Source organism: Rhinatrema bivittatum, chromosome 3 (genome assembly GCF_901001135.1).
Source record: "Rhinatrema bivittatum chromosome 3, aRhiBiv1.1, whole genome shotgun sequence".
Taxonomy (NCBI): Eukaryota; Metazoa; Chordata; class Amphibia; order Gymnophiona; family Rhinatrematidae; genus Rhinatrema; species Rhinatrema bivittatum.
The window spans coordinates 572,576,726-572,590,301 of NC_042617.1; the positions used below are offsets into that span (position 1 = coordinate 572,576,726).

A 13,576-nucleotide genomic window follows, 5' to 3' on the forward strand; every position below is an offset into this window, starting at 1 on the left:
TGTTCCACGAGTGCTGGGTGTGGATTAGGGAAAAATGTAGGCAGCACAATTGTTTGGATGAGATGAAAATACAATACAATCTTTGGTAGGAATTTGGGATGAATCTGTAAGACTGTGCAGTTTTTTTTTAAATTTGAGTGTATGGGGGTAGGTTACTAAAGCCTGTGGTTCGCTTACTTTTCTGGCTGATGCAATAGCTATCAGAAAGAGTTTTCCATGTCATGTATTTCAAGTCTGATGTTGCCATAGTCTTATATGGTGATTTCATCAATTGTTTGAGTACTATATTAAGATACTATTGCGGTGGAGGAGATTTGATTGGAGGCTTTACATTGTAAAGGCCTTTCATAAATCGTGTGACTATTGAATGGTGGGGAAATTGAGCATCCCTCATAAGAACATAAGAAATTGCCATGCTGGGTCAGACCAAGGGTCCATCAAGTCCAGCATCCTGTTTCCAACAGAGGCCAAAACCAGGCCACAAGAACCTGGCAATTACCCAAACACTAAGAAGAACCCATGCTACTGATGCAATTAATAGCAGTGGCTATTCCCTAAGTAAAATTGATTAATAGTTTTATTAATTATATATATATATATATATATATATATATATATATATATATATATAAAATACCTCCAAAGTTAGCCAGATAAACTTATCTAGCTAAGGGGGTCATTTATCAAAATGCGGTACGACGTTTTCGCATGCGTTAAGGGCTTAACGCATGCGAAAAGCCCCGTTTTCGCATGCGATACGCCTGTAACGCATGCAAAAACGTGTTTACCGCATGCAATGGCACCATATCGTGTGGTGCGATGCAAATTTAAAAAATGGGAGGGGTAGGGGCGGAGAGGGGATGCAAATCCAAAACCTGGGCGGAGAGTGGGCGGGGTTAGGCTGCCTGCGAAGAGGTATCGCAGAGCCATAACGCCAATTTTAACAACACCTCTTTCAGATGCGTTAGGCTCTGCGATACCTCCCGGGACCTTGCGGTGAGTACCTTCGGCATTTGCGATGCGGTCCCTTTGCATACCCCACGCCCCTTTTCCTATCGCATGCGGTAATTACCGCATTGTGATAAATCCAGCCCTAAGTTTGGAGGTATATTCAATAGTGCAGCCACACCATTAAATACAGCTAGCTAACTTTATCCATTTAACTTTACAACAGCTCTTTGACCCAACCAGACAGCCAACTAGGTTATCCGGCTAACTCTGAACATCGGTTAGCTTAATACCCAATTTACTAAGGGTCTTTCCCATAGACACAAAATGGGAGAAAAGCCCTAATGAATCTGGCCCATAGCCAACTAACTCAACTCCTCCCAGTTATAACCCCGGAATACCCCTAACTTATCTGGCTAAATTATTCTTCTGAGTTATCCAGCTAAATGCTTTTGAATATAGACCTCATAATTCTTTTTGTATTAAAATAGCATTGATTCCATATGTGAGTGCACAAATACTTTCAATGTCTTTGATAGTGATATCACTAACTGAGCTCCCTATGCAGTATGAGTATAATCTTGGTTTGCCTTAAGCAAGAATTCATAATGAACAAGGCTATGAGAGACTAAAATGTTATTTATATTGTAATTCCTAATTTAAAACTATCAATGTGACTGTACAAGTATCTTAATTACATTCATTTACTTTAGTACCGGATTCCATCTAGTTATAACTGATCCCAAAAAAGAGCAAATAGCATACGGTAACATTATCTAGAAGAGTCTATGCTGTATTTCCAAGATTTCTCTGTTTCGGTGCTAGAATATTGTCCGGTTATTATACAGTCACTTTAGCTATTTTAGATTGTCAAATTTTACTTACAACATAATTCTGAAGTAGTAACTCCACAGATTCCCTTCTTCCATATTTGATAATCCAGGATTTTAGCTTAGATTCTGCAAGGACCAAGAGAGCTAGGAGACGATACTTTAATTCCAGGTATTCCAGTTTCATTATATGAAGATGAGAAGAAGATGCAACAAAATGAAACCTGCAAAACAGGCATCTCAATGTGGCAACAGCTAAAGTGCATTATTAAGCATTCATATCAGGGGTGGCTGAATGTTAATGGCGAGAAAAATACCTGCCCTTTTTATAAGACATATATATAATATATATATATATATATATATATATATATATATATATATATATATATATATATATATATATATATATAAAACAGAGATGGCTAACAATAAAAGTTACCTACACATTTAACAATGTAGTGTAATGAACATGCCAACTACAGTATATATATATATATCAGCATTTATACAAGGATACTAGATAACTGAGGAAGTCCACCCAAGATACATTATTATGAATTCAGCTACTATACACACGCCAATATGATTAAAAAGAGTTTATAAACTTTTCCCATACTTTGGCTTCATTTTTGGATGACCATCTTGCCCTTCATGCTGCTTCCTCAGCATTAGTCTAAATCAAAGAACTATCTATCCAAGAGCACGATGTAGGAAGGAGCCAGGTAAAACCGTGTGCTGAAATTCAGTACACAGGTTTTTAACTCATGCAAGAAAATAAAAATGTAGTTCCCAACACAGCAAATGATTATGATTAAGAGTTAAAATACATGCAAATGAGTTAAAATGTGCACTCAATCTTTTGAATAGACTCTGGGCACACTTTAACTCCAGCGGGAAAAAGGAATCTCTCAGGCTCATGATTTATGCACATAAAAGAAGCACTTTTGTATGCATGGAAGTCTTTTCCATGCAGAAAACCCAAAGCATATTTTCTTGGCATTAAATATGATTTATGTGCACAAAATGCCTGCTGTGCCAAAAAATATCTTGTGCACATAAATCATACTTAATGCACAGAAAACATGTTTTGTGTGCACAAAGCATGTTTTCTTCACCTAAAATCCAGACTTTAGGTCCTAGCACCAGAATTCCAGCTTCCATCCATAGGCTCAACATTAGCCCTTGAAACTTTACTCCACCTCCAACTAGGAGTTAAGTTTCCAGAGCTAAGAAAACAAGAGTTAAGCCAGCATCCCTCTCTGCATAGGAAGGATAATAGTTAATGCCTCATTAGCATGGGATTTGCATGAAAGAACGCTAACCTGTATGTACATTTTTGTATGCACAAATTGTTCGCAAAACTCCTTGCTGCATTGGCAGTACCGTTTGCACACAAACAATGTGCGTACATCTGTGGTTTAAACTGTGAACCCTGCCACACTTATTAATTGCCCACAAAATAGTACCACAGGTAGATGATCAGGCTTCCAGTGTATTCATTTCAAATGGCCTTGTGAGCTGCAATAAACCGTGCAGCCACCTCTTCTGAGCTTTAAAAATCAACAGATCTTGCATAACCACTCCAAAAAGTGTTAAAAGTGGGTTTAGTACAATAGAATGCCCAATCCTTACATTACTTTTCTCTACCACCTGAGAAACACATTCCCAAGGATGTGTCCTGTGGTTCCCAGCTCAGCACTCTTCCCCAACATCATGGAAGGCTCACTACTTTCATTGTATGCAACGGAGAAGGAGTTGCACACGTGCTGAATAATTTGACATTACATATCTCATAGCCTTGCACAATGTGAGACTTTGAGCGCCTTTTCCTAAACGGCATTTTTCAGGAAAATCTGTCTCTCCAAGGTCTTTAGACCATGATTAACACAAAATTCCTCCCCCCCCCCCCATATCACGAGTCACTAATTATTTGCAAAATCTCTTAAGCTTTTAGCAACCGGCAGGTAAAAGTCTAGGGCAGCAAGAGGGGACAAGAACATGGGGCAAAAAAAGAGAGAGAAACAGATGAGCAGGAGGTGCGACAGAGCAGAGGATAATGGAAGAGAGATAGAGAGGGGGCGGAGCCTATACTCTCACATCAGCCGCAGTCCCCCTCACTGACTCACGTATTATTTGAAGCTAACCTTAAGAATGTGCTACCACATAGGCCTTTATCTGTCTCTTTAGTCAGGAATTATTTTGGGCAAATGTTCACTTAAATGTCATCAGTCTCCCATTCCTTACATGAAACACTGGTAAAAAACACAACTGTGTTAGTATTCTACTTCACAGACTTGTGCTTTAATAAAGAAAAAAATGTAAACAATTGTTTCCTCATACACAGATTTCCAGCGCGCTGTAGTAAACATAACGTGCAAGGCAGCTCGCTGCCTCTTACAGGAACTGAAGCTCAAGACAAGTAGGGCGAATATAAATAATCATTTCCAATTTATTTCAGCTGCCAGAGTCAAACGGCACAACTTTGTACCTATGAATAGACATCATTAAGTAAGAGGCCTATACCCTGTCTTTGCTTACTCCTACTCACCTCCAGCTTAGACTCATTTGGAATCAACACAGAACTGGTTGGAAAAAGTAAACCAAAATAGCAGCATTCTTAAGCGGCCAGAGAACCCAACAGGGTGCAAGCTCTGCATGAGATTCCAATTAAGTAAAAAGTAAAGATGTGCAAAAGAGTGGCTTTTTTTTTTTTTGGCCAAATATGTATAAGCCTATTACCTATTTTGCTTTTTCAGGAGAGCTCTCACAATGAGATTTATTTACAAATATTTCACTTGCATATATAGATAGTAGTGAAATCCCCCGCCCAACCTCCCAAAAAGTAGTGACATATTAAAAATTATGTAAAGCTATCAGAAAATCTCACAAATTTTCCACAAAACCTAAGGTCAAAGCAATGGGTCATCAATAATATGCTTCTACAATCAACATCCACACGGGCTCCCTGCTCACCGGTTAGGGCAAGAATTAAATATAAGACCCTTACGTTAATTCATAAATTAATAAGCACGACAAATACCCCATGAATAGGTTCTAGACTCCATAGTTACACCCCATTCATCCAGAACACTGAGATCTCAAACTGAAAGACTATTAGAAGTCCCGGCAGTTCGACAGGCACGTATCGGTGAAGTGAGGGAAAGAGCTTTTTCAATAGCTGGTTCCAGACCTTTGGAACACCTTACCAGAATATCTCAGAGCACAAACTGACTCAAAGATTTTTAAAAAGGGACTGAAGACCTAATTATTCAGAGAACAGTTTGCAGCGGAAAGTGCTGCCCTATAGAAAACAGCATATTGAATTATTCTGTGGCAGATGTTTTTTTTCTGCACCATTTAAGATATGTTTTTGTATTTTGCTTTCCTTGTTATACAATTTGTAATAGGTATGGTATTCTTGTAAACTGCTATGAAGGCTTGAGTAGCGGGATAGAAATATTTTTTTAAATAAATAAAATTAATTAATTAATTAATTAATTTGAAAAAGCTCTCATTATTAGTTTTTGCCTCTACAGCAAGTTTGTTTTTTTTTTCAAATTCCCCTTTAGTCAGCCTTATCAGCATTAGTCCCTAACTTGCCAGTGCTGATATATTTTCCTATTTTCTTCATTTGGATCCTCTTTCAAATTTCAAATAGAAGAAAAAATAGCAAATATGGTAAAACAGGGGACAAGTCTTGTATTAGATATGTTAGTGATAGAAGGAAGTACAAAATGGCTTTGTGAGACTCAGAGGTAAAGGGGAGGAAAATGTAGAGTCCGATGAGGAAAAAGCAAAATTGTATAACAAATATTTCTGTTCAGTGTTCACTGTGAAAGGGCCTGGAGCAGGACCTCATAAACAAACAAATAAGATTGGAAGTGAGATAAACCTCAATCGATTTTCAGAACAGTGGGTACGTGAGGAGCTAATTAATATTAAAGTAGATAAGGCAATGGGGTCGGATGGGATACATTCAAGGGTACTAAGGGAACTTAGACATATCCTGGTGGCTCCACTGGCTGACCCTTTCAATGCTCCTTTAGTCTGAAGCAGTTCCGGAAGACTGGAAAAGAACAGAAGAAAGGAGGAGGCTGGGAACTGTAGGCCAGTCTGTCTGACCTCTGTGGTAAGCAAACTACTGGAATTACTGCCAAAACAGAGGAGAGTGCAATTTTGGGAATCCAATGGATTGCAAGATCTGAGGCAGAATGGTTTTACCAGAGGTAAGTCTTATCAGACAAATCTGATTAATTTCTTTGATTGGGTGACCAGAGAGTGCTAGACATAGTGTAGTTGGATTTCAGCAAGGCCTTTGACATGGATCCATATAGAAGACATATAAATAAATTGAGCGTTCTTGGTATGGATCCTAGAGTGACTGACTGGGTTAGAAATTGGCTGCATGGGAGGAGACAAAGGGGAGTGGTAAATGGAGTGTTCTCTGAGGAGGGGGGTTGTTACTAGTGGAGTGCCTCAGGGGTCAGTCCTTGGACCGGTTCTTTTCAACATTTTTGTCAGCGACATAACAAAAAGGTTGTCAGGAAAGGTTTGTCTTCTTGCCGATGATACGAAATCTTGGACAGCCAGGAAGGTGTGGAAAACAGGAGGAGGGATCTAATGAAGCTTGAGGAATGGTGTAAGGTCTGGCAGCTAAGATTTAACGCTAAAAAAATGCAGAGTAATTTATTTATTATATACTGACATTTGATCTCAATTGAGATATCACACCGGTTTACATTCAGGTACTGTAGGTATTTCTCTATCCCCAGAGGGCTGACAATCTAGGTTTTTGTACCTGAGGCAATGGAGGGTAAAGTGACTTGCCCAAGGTCACAAGGAGTGACTGCAGGACTTGAACCCTGGCTTCCTGGTTCACAGTCCACTGCACTAACCACCAGGCTATTCCTCCTCCCACATTTAGGAATCAAAAACTCAAGGGGAAGTTACAATATTGGAGAATAAATTGTTCTAAGCACGAAGGAAGGTAACGTAATTGCATTTGATGACCTTAAAGTAGCCAAATAGGTGGATAAAGTGACGGTAAAGGCCAGAAAGTTACTTGGCTGCATAGGGAGAGGAATGGTCAGCAGTAAAAGGGAGATGATATTGCCCCTATATAGGTCTATCCTGTGTACAATTCTGGAGACCGCACCTTCAAAAGGATATAAACAGGATGGAGTCAGTCCAGAGAGTGGCTACTAAAATAGTCAGTGGTCTTCATTCTAAAGCTTATGGGGATTAACTTAAAGATCTAAACATGTATACTCTAGAGGAAAGGTGAGATAGGGAAGATATGATAGAGACATTTAAATATCTCAAAGGTTTCCATGTAGAGGAGGTGAGCCTCTTTCAATGGAAAGGAGATTCTAGAACAATGGTTCTCAACCTGACAGATAGTTCTCACATGCGTGACACACTGCTCATTACAATCTACGGTGGAAATATTTTAAAAAAGGCCCCTTATTACTTTTATTGTTAAGAATGACACAAGGGAAAAATAAGAGTACTCTCTCTGAACATAAATTATATAAATAGTAAACCTCCTATACCAGAAAAGCACCAATTTCCAGCACTCAAACAGTAACCACTTTACCTAAGAAAAGGCAACACTGAAAATATTATACCAGGCCATAAAACTCCAATACTTCTATTAGGAAAATGGAACAAGCCAGGCTGCTATAGAGCCCTACCCAGAAACTACATGCAGCAGAAAACCTCACCTAAATCACATGTGCTGACCCTCACCTAACAAAGAATAAAGAGACCATAAATCATAAATAGAAGCATGCAGACAAAAATTGAACTGGAAACTGCAACAAAACAGCGTCTCTGTATGAGGTGCAACAAAGGAAAAAGAGAAATCACCAGTCTATCCCTTTGAAAATCTGGCCCATATTGTATTGAAAAAGTGGATGTACAATTTATTCTCTGTGTATATGTACTCACTAGAGAGATAGAGGATTACTTTATAATATCCCTGTGTGTTTTTTACCAAATATTAATTTAGATAAATTCCGAGCTACCCGATTAAATGCTTTTGAATACTTACCACGGTATTTTAGCACATAATTCATAAGGGCAAAAATACTCAACAAATTTTCATATTCGTGCCAAAACTATGCCCATCCCTCAGCAAGAATATATTTTTCTAGGCACCTCTATCAGATTAAAGGAATGGCAAGAGGCAAAAAGAAATGAATGTGTAAAAATATGGAGGTAGATATTGAGCCGCTGTGAGGATGGGCTAGATAGCCAGATAAACTTTAGGACAGCCCTGTAGGCCAACCAGAATTGCTTTCAATAGCCAAGTTAGCCAGATAACTTATCCAGCTCCTCCTTGGAATGCCCTCGCTCCCCTCACCACTTAGCCGGAGATCTGGTTATCAAGCTAAGTGGTGACTGTCTAGTGGAGCCAGATATTCAGTTGAGGCTACTCAACCAGATAAGTTCTAACGCCCTCATGAATTTGCTTTCCAGTCCTCTCCTGGAGAAAATTCTAACAAATGGGTCATTTTGCCCGAGCAACACTGCGGGAATGCTAACCAGCAGGATGTGTTTTTCATTCCAGTCTTCAGAGAATTAAGCCATCCTTTTAGATTTCCCAACTGAATCTTGCTGCCAGCTAATCCCTCATGGTAAGAACATGCCATACTGGGTCAGACCAAGGGTCCCTCAAGCCCAGCATTCTGTTTCCAACAGTGGCCAATCCAGGCCATAAGAACCTGGCAAGTACCCAAAAACTAAGTCTATTTCATATTACCGTTGCTAGTAATAGCAGTGGCTATTTTCTACGTCAACTTAATTAATAGCAGGTAATGGACTTCTCTTCCAAGAACTTATCCAATCCTTTTTTAAACACAGCTATACTAACTGAACTAACCACGTCTTCTGGCAACAAATTCCAGAGTTTAATTGTGTGTTAAGTGAAGAAGAACTTTCTCTGATTAGCTTAAAATGTGCTACATGCTAACTTCATGGAGTGCCCCCTAGTCTTTCTATTATCTGAAAGACTAAATAACCGATTCACATCTACCATTCTAGACCTCTCATGATTTTAAACACCTCTATCATATCCCCCCCCTCAGCCGTCTCTTCACCAAGCTGAAAAGTCCTAATCTCTTTAGTCTTTCCTCATAGAGGAGCTGTTCCATTCCCCTTATCATTTTGGTCATCCTTCTCTGTACCTTCTCCATCGCAATTATATATTTTTTTGAGATGCGGCGACCAGAATTGTACACCGTATTCAAAGTGGGGTCTCACCATGGAGCGATACAGAGGCATTATGACATTTTCCGTTTTATTCACCATTCCCTTCCTAATAATTCCTAACATTCTGTTTGCTTTTTTGACTGCTGCGGCACACTGAACCAATGATTTCAATGTGTTATCCACTATGACGCCTAGATCTCTTTCTTGGATGGTAGCACCTAATATGGAACCTAACATTGTGTAACTATAGCATGGGTTAATTTTCCCTATATGCATCACCTTGCACTTATCCACATTAAATTTCATCTGCCATTTTGATGTTCAATTTTCCAGTCTGACAAGGTCTTCCTGCAATTTATCACAATCTGCTTGTGATTTAACTACTCTGAACAATTTTGTATCATCTGCAAATTTGATTACCTCACTCGTCGTATTTCTTTCCAGATCATTTATAAATATATTGAAAAGTAAGGGTCCCAATACAGATCCCTGAGGCACTCCACTGCTCACTCCCTTCCACTGAGAAAATTGTCCATTTAATCCTACTCTCTGATTCCTTTAGTAATCCACGAAAGGACATTGACACCTATACCATGACTTTTTACTTTTCCTAGAAGACTCTCGTAAGGAACTTTATCAAACGCCTTCTGAAAATCCAAGTACACTACATCGACCAGTTCACGTTTATTAAATCCTTCAAAAAAGTGAAGCAGATTTGTGAGGCAAGACTTGCCTTGGGTAAAGCCATGCTGACTTTGTTCCATTAAACCATGTCTTTCTATATGTTCTGTGATTTTGATGCTTAGAATACTTTCCACTATTTTACCTGGCACTGAACTCAGGCTAACCGGTCTGTAGTTTCCCGGATCACCCCTGGAGCCCTTTTTAAAAATTGGGGTTACATTAGCTATCCTCCAGTCTTCAGGTACAATGGATGATTTTAATGATAGGTTATAAATTTTTACTAATAGGTCTCAAGTTTCATTTTTTAGTTCCTTCAGAACCGTGGTGTATATCCTATCTGGTCCAGGTGATTTACTACTCTTCAGTTTGTCAATCAGGCCTACCAGATCTTCTAAGTTCACCGTGATTTGGTTCAGTCCATCTGAATCATTACCCATGAAAACTTTCTCCGAAACGGGTATCTCCCCAACATACTCTTTAGTAAACACCAAAGCAAAGAAATCATTTAATCTTTCCACGATGGCCTTATCTTCTCTAAGTGCCCCTTTAATCCCTCGATCATCTAACGGTCCAAATGACTCCCTATCTGACTCCTGATTTGCTTCTAGAAACTCTACAAATAACAGGGCAAAATGTTTTTAGCCATACTAAGCAGCAACACATTCAGGGTCAGATGTAGTACAGGGTTTTACCCATTTTGTAACTGTGGGGGAAAAGCTTTGTACATAAGAACATAAGAAAATGCCATACTGGGTCAGACCAAGGGTCCATCAAGCCCAGCATCCTGTTTCCAACAGTGGCCAATCCAGGCCATAAGAACCTGGCAAGTACCCAAAAACTAAGTCTATTCCATGTAACCATTGCTAATGGCAGTGGCTATTCTCTAAGTGAACTTAATAGCAGGTAATGGACTTCTCCTCCAAGAACTTATCCAATCCTTTTTTAAACACAGCTATACTAACTGCACGAACCACATTCTCTGGCAACAAATTCCAGAGTTTAATTGTGCGTTGAGTAAAAAAGAACTTTCTCCGATTAGTTTTAAATGTGCCCCATGCTAACTTCATGGAGTGCCCCCTAGTCTTTCTACTATCCGAAAGAGTAAATAACCGATTCACATCTACCCGTTCTAGACCTCTCATGATTTTAAACACCTCTATCATATCCCCCCTCAGTCGTCTCTTCTCCAAGCTGAAAAGTCCTAACCTCTTTAGTCTTTCTTCATAGGGGAGCTGTTCCATTCCCCTTATCATCTGGCCTTCAGTATAATAAAAGATTCCTTTTTATTTTTTACTAAATTCTGTTTCTTAAACAGGTTAATGGCTAATTATAAATTAATAAATATCAAATCTTTATCCTATTTTTCTTTTTTTTTTTCAGATTAAGGCTTTTTCCTTTTTCTGTGTTTCAACAGTAGGATCACATTAACTGGAATACAGTTAGAATTCACATGTACATCCTGGGATCTGCTTGTAAGCAAGAACAAAATATATGCTGAAGCCAATTAAGGCATTCATTTCAGCCACTGGTACACCTGCATGTTGTGATAAGTGCAATTCAAAATTCAGATAGGTACAAGAACCTATAACTTTGCACACATAACAGAAAATAAATAAGCTATTGGCCGATATAAGCATACAACTTGGCATGTTGCATGAGTATTAAATATCTTTTGCTTAGTTTCAAAAACCGAGCACTCAATACTTTTGCCCCAGTCAGTGCAAGATCACAACAGAGTCTCACTACTAGCCTATCAAAACCCGAAACCAGGACTCCAAGCAAGACACAAATGGTCTGGGTGAGAGCGGACAGCAAGGAGTATTTCCACTGGATGGCTACATTCTCAAGCTGTATATGAATTAAAACAAAACATTTAATCAAGTCAAGTTTTGTATACGTTACAAAACTGCTTGCACAGCCTGTGATACATCTTGAGAAACATATCACAGGTGAGAAGCACCTGACTGCATCACATGGGCTTCACTGATGATGGAGTAAGTGGAGTTTTGCAGAAAATGCCTATTGCCCGCCGATATTCTTCTTACCTTTCAGCCATGTCCTCTAACTGCTCGGGTGGAATAGGGACTCCATTAACAGATCTGGACTGGTGAATCTCTTGAAAGGTCTTTTTGTAACCATCTAAGCTCTTAAGCACATCCTTTTTTTTTTTTTTATGGAAAAAAAGAGAAAAAGAAAACCAATCAGAAAAATGATTAGGTTAGTCATTGACAGGCACCATTTCAAGCCTGCGGCAATGAGTCACTCTACCCTTCTGGAGAACATGGTGATGTTTTCTGTCACATTTGCATGCCAGTTAAACCCACCTTAAATTAATCAGACAATAGCGTGAATGTTTCAAGGGGGGATGCTATGCTAAATTTGCCTCCAGTAATTATGGCAGTATTTCAGCAGTAACACTTGCACTGCTGCCTCTTATTATACCTTGCGGATGTTTTAAAGCACATAATCAAATCCTTTGCATGCTTGAACATCCAGGTTAAAAAATTACTTCAATAATTAAGACAGTGTGAGATAAATCATGCTGTCATTTTTGTAAAGTGAATATTTATTTAATTTTGGCTCTTCCTTTTTTTTTTTTTTTCCCTTCCCCTATTGTTTTTATTTTTGTTAACCTACGAGTAAGATGTGAGATCTGAAGGCGAGGCCCTGTGGATCTCAACAGCTCATAGATTATAACCTTGTTTTTTTGTTACTCCTTTAAAAAGGTATCACAGCCTCCAAACGCTCCTGAGTTCTCTCCAGGACCAATCTGGCTGCAAGGACTTGACGTTACCTCAGCGTTCCAGAATTATTATTGGGGTTTTTTTTTGCCGCCCTCGACTGATTATTAAACTTAAGGCTTATGGAACTGTGAGAGAATATCTGCAACAGGAGCTGCGGCAGTGGAAATCAAGAGAGAGAGAGGCGGAAAGAAGGTGAATTCACTTTTATGGGAACATTCTCAACCATCTCCTCCTCGTCTACCTCTGAAAATTATTTTTTAATTTTGACAGAAAAATTTAACAATTTTTTTTTTAAACCATGAAACACTAGAAAACTGGCAAATTTTTACCATCTTCCATCATGGGTGCATAACTTCTCCCATTAAAATCTCTGGTGCACACTATCAGGAATATGTACATTTTTAAGCAGAATACATAAGCAACAGGCTTTTTTTGGGGGGGGTTGGACATCGCCTACATATCTGCTTTGACTACAGTTTGCTGTCTGCCCTCTTTCAGCTGAAAAGCCTTTTGGTAAATTGAGCCTTTAAGTCCGGTCAAATGTTTAAACTAGATTATGTACAAAGAAAATAAAAAATAAACAGAATGAGATTTCTAAGAGAATGCCACACATTCTCAAAGTGCTATCTGTTTAGTTATTATATTCCTCTAGATCAGGGGTGCCCAACTCCGATCCTCCAGAGCCACAAACAGGCCTGGTTTGCAGGATATCCAGAATGAATATGCATAAGAAATATTTGCTTACAATGGATATAGCACATGCAAATCTCTCTCTTATGCATATTCATTCTGGATCTCCTGAAAGCCAGGCTTCTTTGCGGCTCTTTGGGACCAGTGTAAGTCAGCCCTGCTCTAGACGTTATATAAATCAACAGTAACTGAAATAAAACCAGTTTTATTTGGGCTCCATAAACCTGTAAAAAGTAATACCTTTAAGCTCACTAAATATAGATAACTTCATGGAAAATACTGAATTCTTCCATGATATGAATGAAGCCAGTATGCAAACTTTTATTTGCGTCTTACAATACTGGAGGCACTCCGCTCCATCTTTTATAACAGGAAACATTTAGTTTAAATGTGCACACTGGGAAAAGAAAAGCCTCATTTCTAATCTACTTATCTTCAGCTTAAATGCTATTCCTCTTTAAATAA

The 13,576-nt window shown here is 38.8% G+C and overlaps 1 protein-coding gene across 1 annotated transcript in view; it reads right to left on the reverse strand.

Moving 5' to 3' along the window:
• Nucleotides 1–13,576, reverse strand: part of SYNE1 (spectrin repeat containing nuclear envelope protein 1) — a 966,955-nt gene that overhangs the window by 840,537 nt on the left and 112,842 nt on the right. The window contains 2 exon segments of the mRNA XM_029596918.1: nucleotides 1,834–2,002; nucleotides 11,723–11,835. Coding sequence (XP_029452778.1) covers nucleotides 1,834–2,002; nucleotides 11,723–11,835 — 282 coding nt within the window.